Raw genomic sequence first — 13,981 nt, forward strand, 5'->3', positions numbered from 1 at the left:
GGGGTGTGTAGGGGAGGGATACATTGGAGTAGGGTATGTTGGGTAAATTGAAGGGGGTGAAGTGGGGCAGATTGGGGTGAGGCAGATTGCAGTGGAGTGGCGTAGATTGGAGTAGGGTAGATTTGAGTGGAATGGGGTAGAATTGAGAGGTGTGTGGTAGATTGGAGTGGGGAAGATGTGGGTGGAGTGGGGCAGATTTGGGTGGAGTGTGGTAGAGTGGAGTGTGATATAATGGAGTGTGGGGGAGTGGGGTAGATTGGAGCGAAGAGGAGTTGGATAGATTGCAGTGGAGATTGGAGTTTGTTAGATTGGAATGGATTTGGTTAGTTTGGAATGGAGTGGGCTGGGGTAGATTTGAGTGGGGTGGATTGGAATGGGTAGATTGGGGTAAATTGGAGTGGGGTGAATTGAGGTAGATTAGAGTGTGGTAGACTGGGGTAGATTGGAGTGGGGTAGACTGGGGTCGAGTGGCTTAGATTGGAGTGAGTAGGGTTAAATGAGTTGGAGTGAGTGGAGTGGCATAATGTAGAGTATGCATGGTGTGGTAGTGCACTGCCATTACAGAAGCACATTCCAGTTGGAATGACCATTACATTTGCACCAAAATACAGTTTTAAATGGATCACCTAGTGTATTGATATGTTTTGAGTCTATGTCCGGACCAGAAGCAAGGAGTATGCTATTCTTTCTTCCTTTATTCATACTCCAGCAGATTCAACACACATATAAACTACCCTACTCAGAAGTACACAGGAAAGGAAATAAAAAAACATCAGCCAATCACTGGTGCTCCTTGGCCTTATAACGAGCCCCTCAGTTTCTCACATCATTTTGTCTTCCTAATCTCCTTTAATGACTTTTAATCCTGGAATACAAACATAATGTGTGAGAATTATATCCTTAAAGAAAATATAAAATAAAGGGATGTGTCCAGTGCCTAGTCTATAAATACATAATTAATACGATAGTCAGAATACAAAACATAATTTCAATAAGAAGGAAAAGAACATTTTATACTTAGATTTTACGGTGAAACAAAGACCTCCTTTGACCCGAGAGAAGACACCAGGGAGGGTCGAGTTCTCAACGAACGAAGAGAGGGAATTATCTTTGCCTCTGTGTCCTTAATAGTATTGAAACTTTCCTCCACGAGTACTAGGAAAGTTTTCATTCAGTGACAGAACTGGAGGCGAGGATTATGCTCGTTCAATGCTTGTCCCCCACCAAAGATGCAATAGCCAAGACTGGTTTGAAGTAAAACCGCTTTAACATGGAGTCTGAGGACCAGTCTGCTGTATTTAGGATATCGTCCAAGCGCCCCAATAGTAAACGCTTTAGAGGCCATTGCTCCTCCGACAGAGTGGGTGCCAAACTGTGACACATCTATTTCGGCCTCCTGCATGATGCAGTGGTTCCAGCGTGCAATTGTAGGGGAGGACACAGCTTTAAAAGGTCTCCTCAGGGAGATCAATAACTGTCTCTCCCTGGGAGGGCAAAACTCCTACTCCTCCGTCATTGACTCATACGCTTTCAAAGAGCAACCTAAACACAACTTTGGAGACCTATCAAAAGCCAAATAGGAAAATAGTCTGGAGTTTGGTTTCATCCTCCGTGAGTTATGGAACACAGCCCCTTCCGGGGTGAAGACGCTACCTGACAAGTACAATGCCCTGACATCAGAAACTCTGCAACAGGAAATGAGGCATAAAGCATGGCCAGCTTCCCAGAAATTTGTTTATGAGTAAGATAGTCATTTCTGGGCCAAGACTGAATAAGACGCTGGACTTGGTTTACATCCAATAGTGAAGAGTAGTTTGGTTCTGGGGGCAGAGCCATGCCTATCCCTGTCATGAGTTTGCATACCGATGAGTGTTCACCCACCTGATAACCCTGAACTGGAACAGGGCCCACTGAGATTCCAGACCTGAAGGTGTTGACTGTTTAGTAGTCCAGACCCTGGGAGGCCAGAGAAGTTAGGAAATTCAAGATTTGAACAACGTGAACACCAACCCCAAGGGATCACAAAGCGTTTGTACGCACCAATGCACCCATCACAACCATGCGGATCTGTAATGTTTGGTGCTACTCTCTGCCCAGGCTGTGGCCAGCATTCTTTCTGCCTCACCTGAAAGACCCAGGACTCTCCAGTGTTCCCTGTAATCCTTCTTGCCATGAGGTGCAGCCGGCCTTGGAGAATTAACGCGTGAGGATTCCCAAGTGGATTTCGAAGCAGATCCAGTGCCTGGGGAAGTTGGATTTGAAAATCCCAAGAAAGTTCCAGAAGAAATGGAAGCCAAACTTGCAACCTCCAACATGACATTATGTAGACTAGGTTTTATTTTTTGTCGCCATTATGTCTGCCAGTCTAAGTGAGGAATTTTCTTCATCTTATACCTGGTTAGAGTTATTTTCAGATGTGATGATTAAGCACCCTAGTCCTGATTTTACAACCAAGCTATTGTGTTTTTCCTGTGAGGCCCTATCTTGTTTATCAGATGAAACCTCTTTAGTGAAATTGCTACTTGACTATTATAAAATGCTTTCTGCTCAGCAAGTGTAAATCTGATACCGTGCAACATTTAGGGCCTGCAGCACTCCTGTTGTAACTACTGTTTCTGGTGGGGGGCAGTAGGAGAGGGTTCTTGATGTTCATACTATTTGATTTAAAAAAAAAAAAAAAAAAAAAATTCTGTGGCTTGTGGTCAGCCTAGCAATCACTTGGTTTCCTTTGTGCAAATCTGTTCTCCATGTGAAAATTGTCTTTTTCACAGGAGTGCTTGGTGTCTCTGGCAGATATCTACAAGGTCTCTACCTGGGTAACCACCTAGCACAACAATTTGAAAGCTCAGCTTCGGATTATGTTATGCTCAAGCTTCTGCCTGAATGCATCAGGGCAAAAAAAAAATGCCGTCGCACCATTTGACCAGTGGTTTGAGTATTTTTTTAGTTTTGTGTTTGATAAATGTTCAGTGTTTTCATATTTCCTCATGAAACATGGCCTTTGTCGAAGAAAAGGGACTAGGTGAAGATCACTTACGAGTAATGATCGCGAAGAGTAAGACCTACACTTGCTCTTCTCTGTTCTTACATTTAACTAGACTTCTTTTCTGAAAACAAGAATTGCGAACAGAAGAGAAGGACTCTGTATCTAACATCAAGTAATTCACTCTTTGTAAACGTGTCAGCAATACACGTTTCACCCTGACCATGATGCAACTTTAACAGTTACAATGGATGGTGTCATACTCCTGATGAGAAAAGAGCACTACACATGAATCAAGTTGCTGATGATTGAATTCCTTTTGTTCAGCTCACAGGTGCCTACGTCACTTCAAGTCTTTGAAGAAGGAATGCCTACCCTCTTTGTGCCCTACAAGATGTACTTCATCCGTGCCTCGCATCACAACACACTATTCAGTCTACCCACGTGACGAAGACAACCGTTGGGAAGGTGAGTTAAAAAATAATTAATCATATGTTTGGACCATATGCTACGTTACAAAAGAGATCCAATCCAATGCAATAATAAAAATTTGTGTTTTGAAAAAAGATTGACTTTTTATGTTAGTTATACTATAGATTGAAACAAGTTGTACCATAATGTGCTCACACAAGGTCGATACAGTGCACACCAGAAGTTGGGACGGGGCTTATTAGAGGTCGGCATAATAGACACCATAAACCCAGCAGGTGATTAGTTTTCAAACAATTGGGCAGGCCCTGTTGCAGGGTGCCCCAGAGGGGGCATAAGTCTTCACCAACATGTAGGACTGAGGCTTGTCTCAAAATAGCAGTAGTGTTTTGCCAGTGTGCTTGGCTTGCCAATGAAATCAAACAGTAAAAATGATCATTGATTTATTGAAATGTTATATATAATAATATTAGAAGATAATAAAATGTAAAAATAAACATCAAGCCATGCAAACACCACCACAACCGACCCGCTTTTCTACCTTCCCCGTTCAGCCACTGTGTTTATAATCCAAAATACTATATTCATTGCTACGATGAAAGCGATAAGATACATCGTGTTTGATTTTTCTTGTGATTTACCCTCTATTCACCCCCACCCTTTGAATTGTTTAGCTTGCTTGCAATGGTGTGCATTTCATATAGTTACTGTAATGAATTAAAAACACTACTGCGCCAGTGGCGGCTGTCACTGAACGAGGATGGCCGGGTGCGGGGATACATTTAAAAAAAAAACTTGTTTTCTCCGCAGACAGGTTTGTGTCCTCCGTCCTCCTTGTTCGGGAAGCGCACAGGCTCCCAGACTCCCCTCAGCCAATCGCGAAGCTGCTGTCACCAGCATGACAGCAGTGTCATGATTGGTGTGAGTGGCCTGCTTCGACGCTCACAGAGGGAGTGAAGGCCTGTGCACTTTCTCCTCCTGGCTGCGCAATACAGCGCGGAGGAGAAATTAAAAGTGCGCATGTGTGTTTGGCTGGCCCAACACGGCCGGCCAAACACACATGCTCACTTTTTGTGCACTCCTCCTTCCAGCCCTGCTCTGCTCTAACCTAGCTCAGCTGAAAAATGAAATAAGAACACTCTGTTATTATCATTTTATTTTTCCTTCTGCTAAAAGAAATGGGGTGACGCTCCTCTGCCTTAGAAGGGGAGACGCCTCTGTACTACGTGCCTTTTTTCTTGTAGGAAACACCTTAATATAAACTTCTTAATTGCACCTGGTGCTTAACATTTTACTTAATAATTATGATAAAGTATACACTCTCTTCTTTCATCGAGGGTGAGGGAATTGGCGAAGTTCTGTTGCTTTAAAGGATTTTGGCTTAACAAAAAAATGTGAAAACCACTTGTATGGGTGCACACAGTTTTACAGGTACAACAGAAATTAAATGGTGGAATTTACAACAGTAAAAATGTTAGGTGGTAAGAAAGGATGGTACAGAGATTTAACTAGCGACTTAAATAATGGAATCTCAGAGATCATAATAACAGCATCTGCAACGTACAAGATTTCAACTTCTGATTCAACCAGTGCAAACTCGCCCAAACAAGATCCATCACTACTAACTTAGAGACACTCAACCTGTGACTGCTAGTGATGGGACCAACATATGTAGCAAGTTTCTTCTTGAACCTACTTTTGTGGACCAGGCCTTACTGCAGTAATTGGAAACTTCCCAATAATCTGATCAGACCACCACCTCATCTCCTCCTTTCATTCCAGACTCCCAACTAAAATAATTACAAGAACGAAAATTACCCAGAATACTTACAGACCATGGAAAAGCATGATCTTCAGCATTTGACTCACACCTCAAAAACACCTTTACAAATAGTCCAATACCAGAAGTGGTCGAATTCATCAACTATTTCACCAAAGGGTCAGTTAACCAATGTCAGAAAAACGCTGCACTAAGAATAGAAAGCGGAAAGAAAATAAAAACTTAAAATACCAGTGAAGGAAATCCATCATCCAGACTGCTAAAATACACCTCGACAACCTCATTACTCTACAGGGATCTGTAGTGCAAAACGGCGATCTAAAAAGCTGCTTGCCGTTCTTTCAGATATCTGCTATCCTGTGTTGATCAGCTAAAAGTTCTCACTTGCAAGACTTCTGTGATGTATTTGCTAACCAGCTTGTCAAGCAATCATAATGCGTTGAGGACTGCATCAGAAACGAGATGACGAGTCATTTAGCATAGCAAAGAGAACTAAAGACGCACATATAACAGTCTCTAGTTTCTCCCAAATAGCTGTAAGAAGCCTAATTCTGGAATTGGTCATGGTGAAAGACCATTCTGGATTTTATAGTCGCCTGTCTGGCCCAGAGCTACATCATAGCTATATCGTACTTAACACCGCCTGACTGGGCTGTGATGAGCATGTACTCTGGCTCCGACTGGCAGGATCTGCTGTTTCTGTATCATGGAGGCTGCTGTGCAGCTATCACTTCCATGGCCCTGAGTGTAAACCACACTGACTGACTGCCCTCGTGCCACCTCATGTGGATTGGTTGTGGGGAAGCCTTGCACATGCTGGTATTCAAGTCCTTGTAGGTGGGGGATGCATAGTACCATCTAGTGAGAAATCTTGCCTCTCTTTGCAGCTCTTCTGGCACCCAGCCATGAGGAGGCAGATCTGTTGGGCCTTGAATTTTGTGGCTCCGGGACTGGAGATGCATGCAGTGCCTCAGGCTAGTCTGGGATGTGAGCAGAGGGACAGAGGTGAAGTGACTGTGCCAGGCAGGGTTGAAATGGTGAATCTTTCTGGCACATTTTAACACTAACACCAGTCAGAGTAATGCTGGGCACATCTCATTAGGTAATGTGCTGAGATCTAGCCCTGTGAACCTGCTCATTCACTCAGGAAAGTGGTTAGGAGTTTTGCAATGTTTAATATTTTTAATATGGAGATGATTCCAGCTGGTGCGCCTGCGAGTCCCATGGGTCCACTGTCTTATTCTTTGGGCTTTCCAGCAATGTATCAACGTGCGCCATTTATGGCTTTTTTACTGATGTTCCTTGGCCGACTCCAGCACTGAGAGAGGCTCTTGCTAAGAAGACCCCTTCTCCTCTAGCTTTTCCACTTTCTGAAGTATCGCTGATGTGAAGCATAACTTCTCTGGTGCCAGCTGGCTCCATCCTGATGTCGAATGCTTTGACTCTGGTGGGTCTTCTTACCACTCCAGGGCAAGTAGCAACCTCACAGTTATGGACGTTGCCGCTGATACCGGCTCCCTGTTACAGGTCAAGAAGAGAGGCCCAAAGGCTTATTGAAGAAGGAAGATATTTCTTCGGGGAAAAAAATCCTCCAGAGCTAGAAGAGGGTGAGATTGTGTCACTAAATGCAGATTTTGAAGGGCTGTAAGATGCAAATGGTTTGGATATTTCCCCAGAATGGGAGTTATAGCCCAAAGGTATTCCACCCCCAGAGGTTACCGCCTACAACTCGGTCTTAAGAAAGGCAGCAGAAATGTAGAAATTGCCTTTGCCTTCTACAGAACTTATGTCAAATTTGTAAACTGAGGTGCTTCACTCTTTTTCATCACCCTCAGAACCCTAGTTGCCTTTTAACGAGGCTCTAACACAGCCATTTTTGGATGTTTGACAGAAGCCTATGACAAATCTTACTGTGTCCAGACAGATAGTTAGGAGTTATAAACCAGATCCAGGTGATCCGTCCTGTTTGTCAGTACATCTGTCACCTGAATGTTTTGGTTGTACAGGCTTCATGTTCCTCAAAGATGGCTCCTGGTTCTTTTCTTTCTTCATCAACAGATAGGGAGTACAAAAAGTGGAACAATCGGCTAAGAAAGTGTTTTCATCAGCCAGTATGGCGCTAAAGTCCACTAACACTACTTGTTTACTGGGAAGATATATACTGCCTTGATGGTTTTGGCTAAAGCAGTCATCCCAAAGTTGGCTGATCAGGCCTCGAGAAATGTCCTCGTTCACTCGCTGTGGCGAGTCCGATTTCATCAGGACGAGCTATTTGTAGGGCCTACTCGCCCATTCTGGTGAGCTGAAAGTGAATGAGCGTTAAAAATGCCTTTAAATTTTGTTTTTATCATGACATTCAGAGACCGGTCAAAAGTGAGTTTGTCTTCCTACATTTACTTTGCTTTCTCTGACTGAAGTTAAGAGGATTTTGCTGTGCATAGCATGTGAAATGAAAGGCTGTAAGATTTCAGACATTTTTTTAACACAGCATTGAAATAACTAATAAGTGAGCTGTACTAACATTTACCAATATATTTCTGTAGTTATAAAGGCGCATTTTTGTAATTCTGTGTGGTGGAAAAAAAAGATGTGTATAGGATGAAAACAAATCAGAACACTTTATTTGGTGATGTGCAAATGTTAAATATTTTTGCTGAAACCCAATTTCCAAACACTGTTTACGCGCTATTTAGTTTTATCAGTAAAACTGCATGTGAGTGGGAAGGTTTGTGACTATTTCAATGGAAAATGTGCTGTGTGCAAATGAACTACAACATCATGATTCAGAAATGTAAAAGTGCGTTTTTAAACATGAACTGGTAAATATTCCTGCCCGGATGACAGTTCTATTAATGAACTAAGGGGGAAGCCAAGGGCCATGTATACTCTGTATGTGGACTCGATTCTTATGATACATGGAGCAAATCTTTAATATAGTAAATAAAATAAAAAAAGTTGTTTTGTATAGCAGAAATGCTAAACTTGCATATTTGAAGGTACTCTGCTATGTCATAATAAAGAAAAAGGTGGCCCCATAAAAACAAAATATTTGCATGGAATCACACAATCTGCTATGTCATAATAAAGAAAAAGGTGGCCCCATAAAAACAAAATATTTGCATGGGATCACACAATTTGAAACCTTTTTTTAGGCCTGCCGATGACATTCAAGGGCACTTTACAAAGCTCCTGAATGATGGTCAAGCCTCAGCTTGTCAAGTCATACAGGCAGGGTTGGATACCAATGATTCAGTGGCTAGAGCGATGGGGACTTCAGTTACCTCAAGAAGGCACGCTTGGCTGAGAGGATCTGGCGTCTCCCAGGATGTTCAAAATGTCCTCAGGGATTTGCCCCTTGATGGGTCGAGGCTTTTTGGCGCCAAAGTGGATTCTGCCTTGAAAGGTTTAAAGATAGCCAGGTGACAGCTAGTTCTTTGGGTCTTCAATCCCAGCCCAAGTATTGCAGACATTTTGGGAGGTTTTGAGGTTTGAGCAAGAGCTTTTGTTTTCGAGAGAGACAGCAGTAACAGCAACCATCTAACCCACTTTATGGAGCTTACAGGGGGTGTGAAAAAAGAACAACTGATGGACGGAATGCTGAACAATGTCAAACATTCACCCCCAGTACAGAGATCTGGGCCTAAATCCATTGTTTTTTTGCTGCCCATGCCATTCCGGTTTGGACCCAGCCATATGCAAATCAGTCTTGACCCTGTTCCCCATGGGAACAGTCCAGCCCGAACTGCCAGGCCAGGTCTTCCCTGGACTGGAAACAAGCATCCTGGGACCGGTTTCGGGGTTTCACCCCTCATCAGCCAGGCTAGCTTGAATCCAGTGGCATGGGAAGCACGGGACCCACGTCTGGGCATACCCTTCCCACTTAGGGCGACAAATGTAAAAAGAATAACTGATGAACGGAATGCTGAACAATGTCGGGGTGTGGCAAAAGTAGACAGCATGGACCTGCCATTCCCCTATCTCCCTCGTCGTCCTCCTCGTCCTCGTCCTCCTCCTCCTCCTCCTCCTCCTTCTCTTCTTCCCCGAAAGGAAAGGAGCTTTAGTTTTGCCATCTTAGAGCATGCTTTGCGGGCGGAAGGACCGGTTTCCCAGGTACTACCACAATGGAGATCTATAGCATTGAATGAATGGGTTTTAAATGTTGTACAAAATGGGTATGCCCTACCTGTAAAGAAATGGCTCCCTGTTGCAGTTACCCCCCACTTTTTTGCCTGATACTGATGCTGACTTGACTGAGAAGTGTGCTGGGACCCTGCTAACCAGGCCCCAGCACCAGTGTTCTTTCACCTAAAATGTACCATTGTTTCCACAATTGGCACAACCCTGGCACCCAGGTAAGTCCCTTGTAACTTGTACCCCTAGTACCAAGGGCCCTGATGCCAGGGAAGGTCTCTAAGGGCTGCAGCATGTCTTATGCCACCCTAGGGACCCCTCACTCAGCACAGACACACTGCTTGCCAGCTTGTGTGTGCTGGTGGGGAGAAAATGACAAAGTCGACATGGCACTCCCCTCAGGGTGCCATGCCAACCTCACACTGCCTGTGGCATAGGTAAGTCACCCCTCTAGCAGGCCTTACAGCCCTAAGGCAGGGTGCACTATACCACAGGTGAGGGCATAGGTGCATGAGCACTATGCCCCTACAGTGTCTAAGCAAAACCTTAGACATTGTAAGTGCAGGGTAGCCATAAGAAAATATGGTCTGGGAAGTCTGTCAAAAACGAACTCCACAGCTCCATAATGGCTACACTGAATACTGGGAAGTTTATTATCAAACTTCTCAGAATAATAAACCCACACTGATGCCAGTGTTGGATTTATTAAAAAATGCACACAGAGGGCATCTTAGAGATACCCCCTGTATTTTACCCAATTGTTCAGTGCAGGACTGACTGGTCTGTGCCAGCCTGCTGCTGAGAGACAAGTTTCTGACCCCATGCGGTGATAGCCTTTGTGCTCTCTGAGGACAGAAACAAAGCCTGCTCCGGGTGGAGGGGCTTCACACCTCCCCCCTGCAGGAACTGTAACACCTAGCAGTGAGCTTCAAAGGCTCAAGCTTCGTGTTACAATGCCCCAGGGCACTCCAGCTAGTGGAGATGCCCGCCCCCTGGACACAGCCCCCACTTTTGGCGGCAAGTCCAGGAGAGATAATGAGAAAAACAAGGAGGAGTCACTGACCAGTCAGGACAGCCCCTAAGGTGTCCTGAGCTGAGGTGACTCTGACTTTTAGAAATCCTCCATCTTGCAGATGGAGGATTCCCCCAATAGGATTAGGGATGTGCCCCCCTCCCCTCAGGGAGGAGGCACAAAGAGGGTGTACCCACCCTCAGGGCTAGTAGCCATTGGCTACTAACCCCCCAGACTTAAACACGCCCTTAAATTTAGTATTTAAGGGCTTCCCTGAACCTAAGAATTTAGATTCCTGAAACTACAAGAAGAAGAGGACTGCTGAGCTGAAAAACCCCTGCAGAAGAAGAACAGAAGACACCAACTGCTTTGGCTCCAGTCCTACCGGCCTGTCTCCTGCCTTCCAAAGAAACCTGCTCCAGCGACGCTTTCCAAAGGACCAGCGACCTCTGAATCCTCAGAGGACTGCCCTGCTTCAAGAAAGACAAGAAACTCCCGAGGACAGCGGCCCTGCTCCAAAAAGACTGCAACTTTGTTTCGAAGGAGCAGATTTAAAGACCCCTGCAACTCCCCGCAAGAAGCGTGAGACTTGCAACACTGCACCCGGCGACCCCGACTCGACTGGTGGAGAACCAACACCTCAGGGAGGACCCTCCGGCGACTCCAAGACTGTGAGTAACCAAAGTTGTCCCCCCTGAGCCCCCACAGCGACGCCTGCAGAGGGAATCCCCCGGCTCCCCCTGACCGCAACTGCCTGACTCTAAAATCCCGACAGCTGGAAAAGACCCTGCACCCGCAGCCCCCAGCACCTGAAGGATCGGAACTTCAGTGCAGGAGTGACCCCCAGGAGGCCCTCTCCCTTGCCCAGGTGGTGGCTACCCCGAGGAGCCCCCCCCTCGCCTGCCTGCATCGCTGAAGAGACCCCTTGGTCTCCCATTGATTTACATTGGAAACCCGACGCTTGTTTCTACACTGCACCCGGCCGCCCCAGTGCCGCTGAGGGTGTACTTTTGGTGTGAACTTGTGTCCCCCCCCCCGGTGCCCTACAAAACCCCCCTGGTCTGCCCTCTGAAGACGTGGGTACTTACCTGCTGGCAGACTGGAACCGGGGCACCCCCCTCTCTCTATTGAAGCCTATGCGTTTTGGGCACCGCTTTGAACTCTGCACCTGACCGGCCCTGAGCTGCTGGTGTAGTAATTTTGGGGTTGCTCTGAACCCCCAACGGTGGGCTACCTTGGACCCCAATCTTAACCCCGTAGGTGGTTTACTTACCTGCAAAACCTAACAATACTTTACCTCCCCCAGGAACTGTGAAAATTGCAGTGTCCACTTTTAAAGCAACTATTTGTGTTTTATGTGAAAAGTATATATGCTACTGTAATTATTCAAAGTTCCTAAAGTACTTACCTGCAATACCTTTCAAATGAGATATTACATGTAGAATTTGAACCTGTGGTTCTTAAAATAAACTAAGAAAAGATATCTTTCTATAACAAAACCTATTGGCCTGGATTTGTCTCTGAGTGTGTGTTCCTCATTTATTGCCTGTGTGTATGTACAACAAATGCTTAACACTACTCCTTTGATAAGCCTACTGCTCGACCACACTACCACAAAATAGAGCATTAGTATTATCTCTTTTTGCCACTATCTTACCTCTAAGGGGAACCCTTGGACTCTGTGCATACTATTCCTTACTTTGAAATAGTGCATACAGAGCCAACTTCCTACACTACTCTTCTGAGAATTTACCCTACCCTTTCCTCTCCAATAAGGTTTTTGTTCTGAAGACCATCTTCTGCTCCTTCAACAGGAAGTCCTATCCCTTGTCCAAAAGGGTGAAGTTGAGTTGGTTCCAAAGCAGGAATGCGGTCAAGAATACTATTCCCGGTACTTCATGTTGCCCAAAAAGGATGGTCAGTTACATCTGATAATAGACCTCAGGATTCTGAATTGGTTCCACAAGCAAGAAAAGTTTGAAATGCTGACCCTAGCACAGGTGCTTCTTGCGCTGGAGAAGGAAGACTGGATGGTGGTCTTGATCAATCTGCAGGATGCGTATTTTCACATCCCCATTCTGCAATTGCACAGGACAAATCTCCACTTTGGGGGGTGTTATCAACATAATCAGTTTGTGGTCCTTGCATTTGGTCTTACTTAAGCACCTCAAGTATTCACAAAGGTGATGGCAGTAGTCGCAACGCATCTCAGAAGGTGTGGAGTACCTGTATTCCCTTATTTGGATGATTAGCTGATCAAAGCCAAGTCTCCAGAGTTGGTGTTGCATCGCTTGCAGCTGACAACACAGTTGTTGTTCAGCCTGGGATTTTCTATCAAAAGACCCAAGTCCATCTAGAGCCCTTTCAGCACACCCTCTTCATAGGGGCAGTACTGGACACTACAGTGAGTTGAGCCTACCCTCCTTCTCAGAGGGTTCTAGACATTTAGGCTATGATTCCGATGTTTCAGAATGGACAGTGGTTCCTGTCCTGAAAGTCTTGCGCCTGCTAGGTATGTTAGTCTCCTGCATTTTGTTGGTCACCTATGCACGCTGGCACATGAGGACCCTAAAGAGGTGCCTCCGCAGGCAGTGGTTTCAACATTTTGGGGATCTCAAAGAGTTGGTCAGGATCTCCAGAGACACTTAGAGGCTCTTTGATGGTGCGATGTGGCTGGCAATCCATCTCCAGAGAAAACGTTTTGCCCTCTACCTCCGCTGGCCAGAGTGATATCGGATGCCTCTGCTCTAGGGTGGGAAGCTCGTCCAGGGGATCTGGAAATCCAAGGACTTTAGTCTCCAGAAGAATGATTGTTTGATATCAGTCTATTGGAATTGCGGGCAATATGTATGGCTCTCAAGTCCTTCCTCCCTTCCATTGGCTGTCAATCGGTGCAGGTCTTAAGAGACAATACTACCTCAATGTGGATTCATAAACAGGGAGGAGTAGGGTTGAATCTTCACTGCAGAGAGGCTCTACAGCTCGTCATCAGGTTTGTGTGATGGCACATCATCTGGCCGGAGTTCTCAACGTGAGAGCGGACAGTTTCAGCCGGCATTTTTCAGCCGATCGCAAGTGCCGTCTCCATCCGGAAGTATTTTTTCAAATTTTTCGGTTATGGGGGACCCCTCACATCTTTTTGCCACTCAATCGAGCGCATACTGCCTGTTATTCTGCAGCCTCTAGTATTTGGTGCAGGATGCATTAGTTTACATCTTTTAATGGGGCCGGGGCTCCCAGATGTTTTACCTTATGGCTCCAGTGACATCACATGAGGTCGTGTGTGGAGGTATGGGCATTGTGACGCCCTCGTCAACCTGGGAGAGCTGTCAAGAGCACACTGGGGATATTCTAAAGGTGAGGAATCTGCAGGTAGATAATGTACCCACTGGAAAAAGCATTACCTGTCCTCAGGAGCCAATTCAGAGACCAGGTAACAAGTTGCCACCCTTACACCTTACCTGGAGATTGAGAGTGGCAGATAAGACGATTCTTGCTTTGATTTCTTTTGCTTCTACTTTGACTTACCTGAAGACACCAACTGCGGTGAGGATTGGCCACAGGAATGACTTTTCAAGTGGGGCCTCCTTTCAACTTCGACTCGTCATGGCATGGAGTCTTGCAATATTTAGAGACTCATATCTTA

General features: G+C 45.4%; 1 protein-coding gene across 1 annotated transcript in view; it reads left to right on the forward strand.

Annotated features, from left to right (window-relative positions):
* Window positions 1–13,981, forward strand: part of ETFDH (electron transfer flavoprotein dehydrogenase) — a 420,402-nt gene that overhangs the window by 65,127 nt on the left and 341,294 nt on the right. Inside the window, exon 2 of the mRNA XM_069243332.1 lies at window positions 3,311–3,451. Within this exon, the coding sequence (XP_069099433.1) occupies window positions 3,311–3,451 (141 nt within the window). The remainder of the gene's footprint in view (window positions 1–3,310; window positions 3,452–13,981) is intronic.

This window comes from Pleurodeles waltl, chromosome 1_2 (assembly GCF_031143425.1).
Source record: "Pleurodeles waltl isolate 20211129_DDA chromosome 1_2, aPleWal1.hap1.20221129, whole genome shotgun sequence".
NCBI lineage: Eukaryota > Metazoa > Chordata > Amphibia > Caudata > Salamandridae > Pleurodeles > Pleurodeles waltl.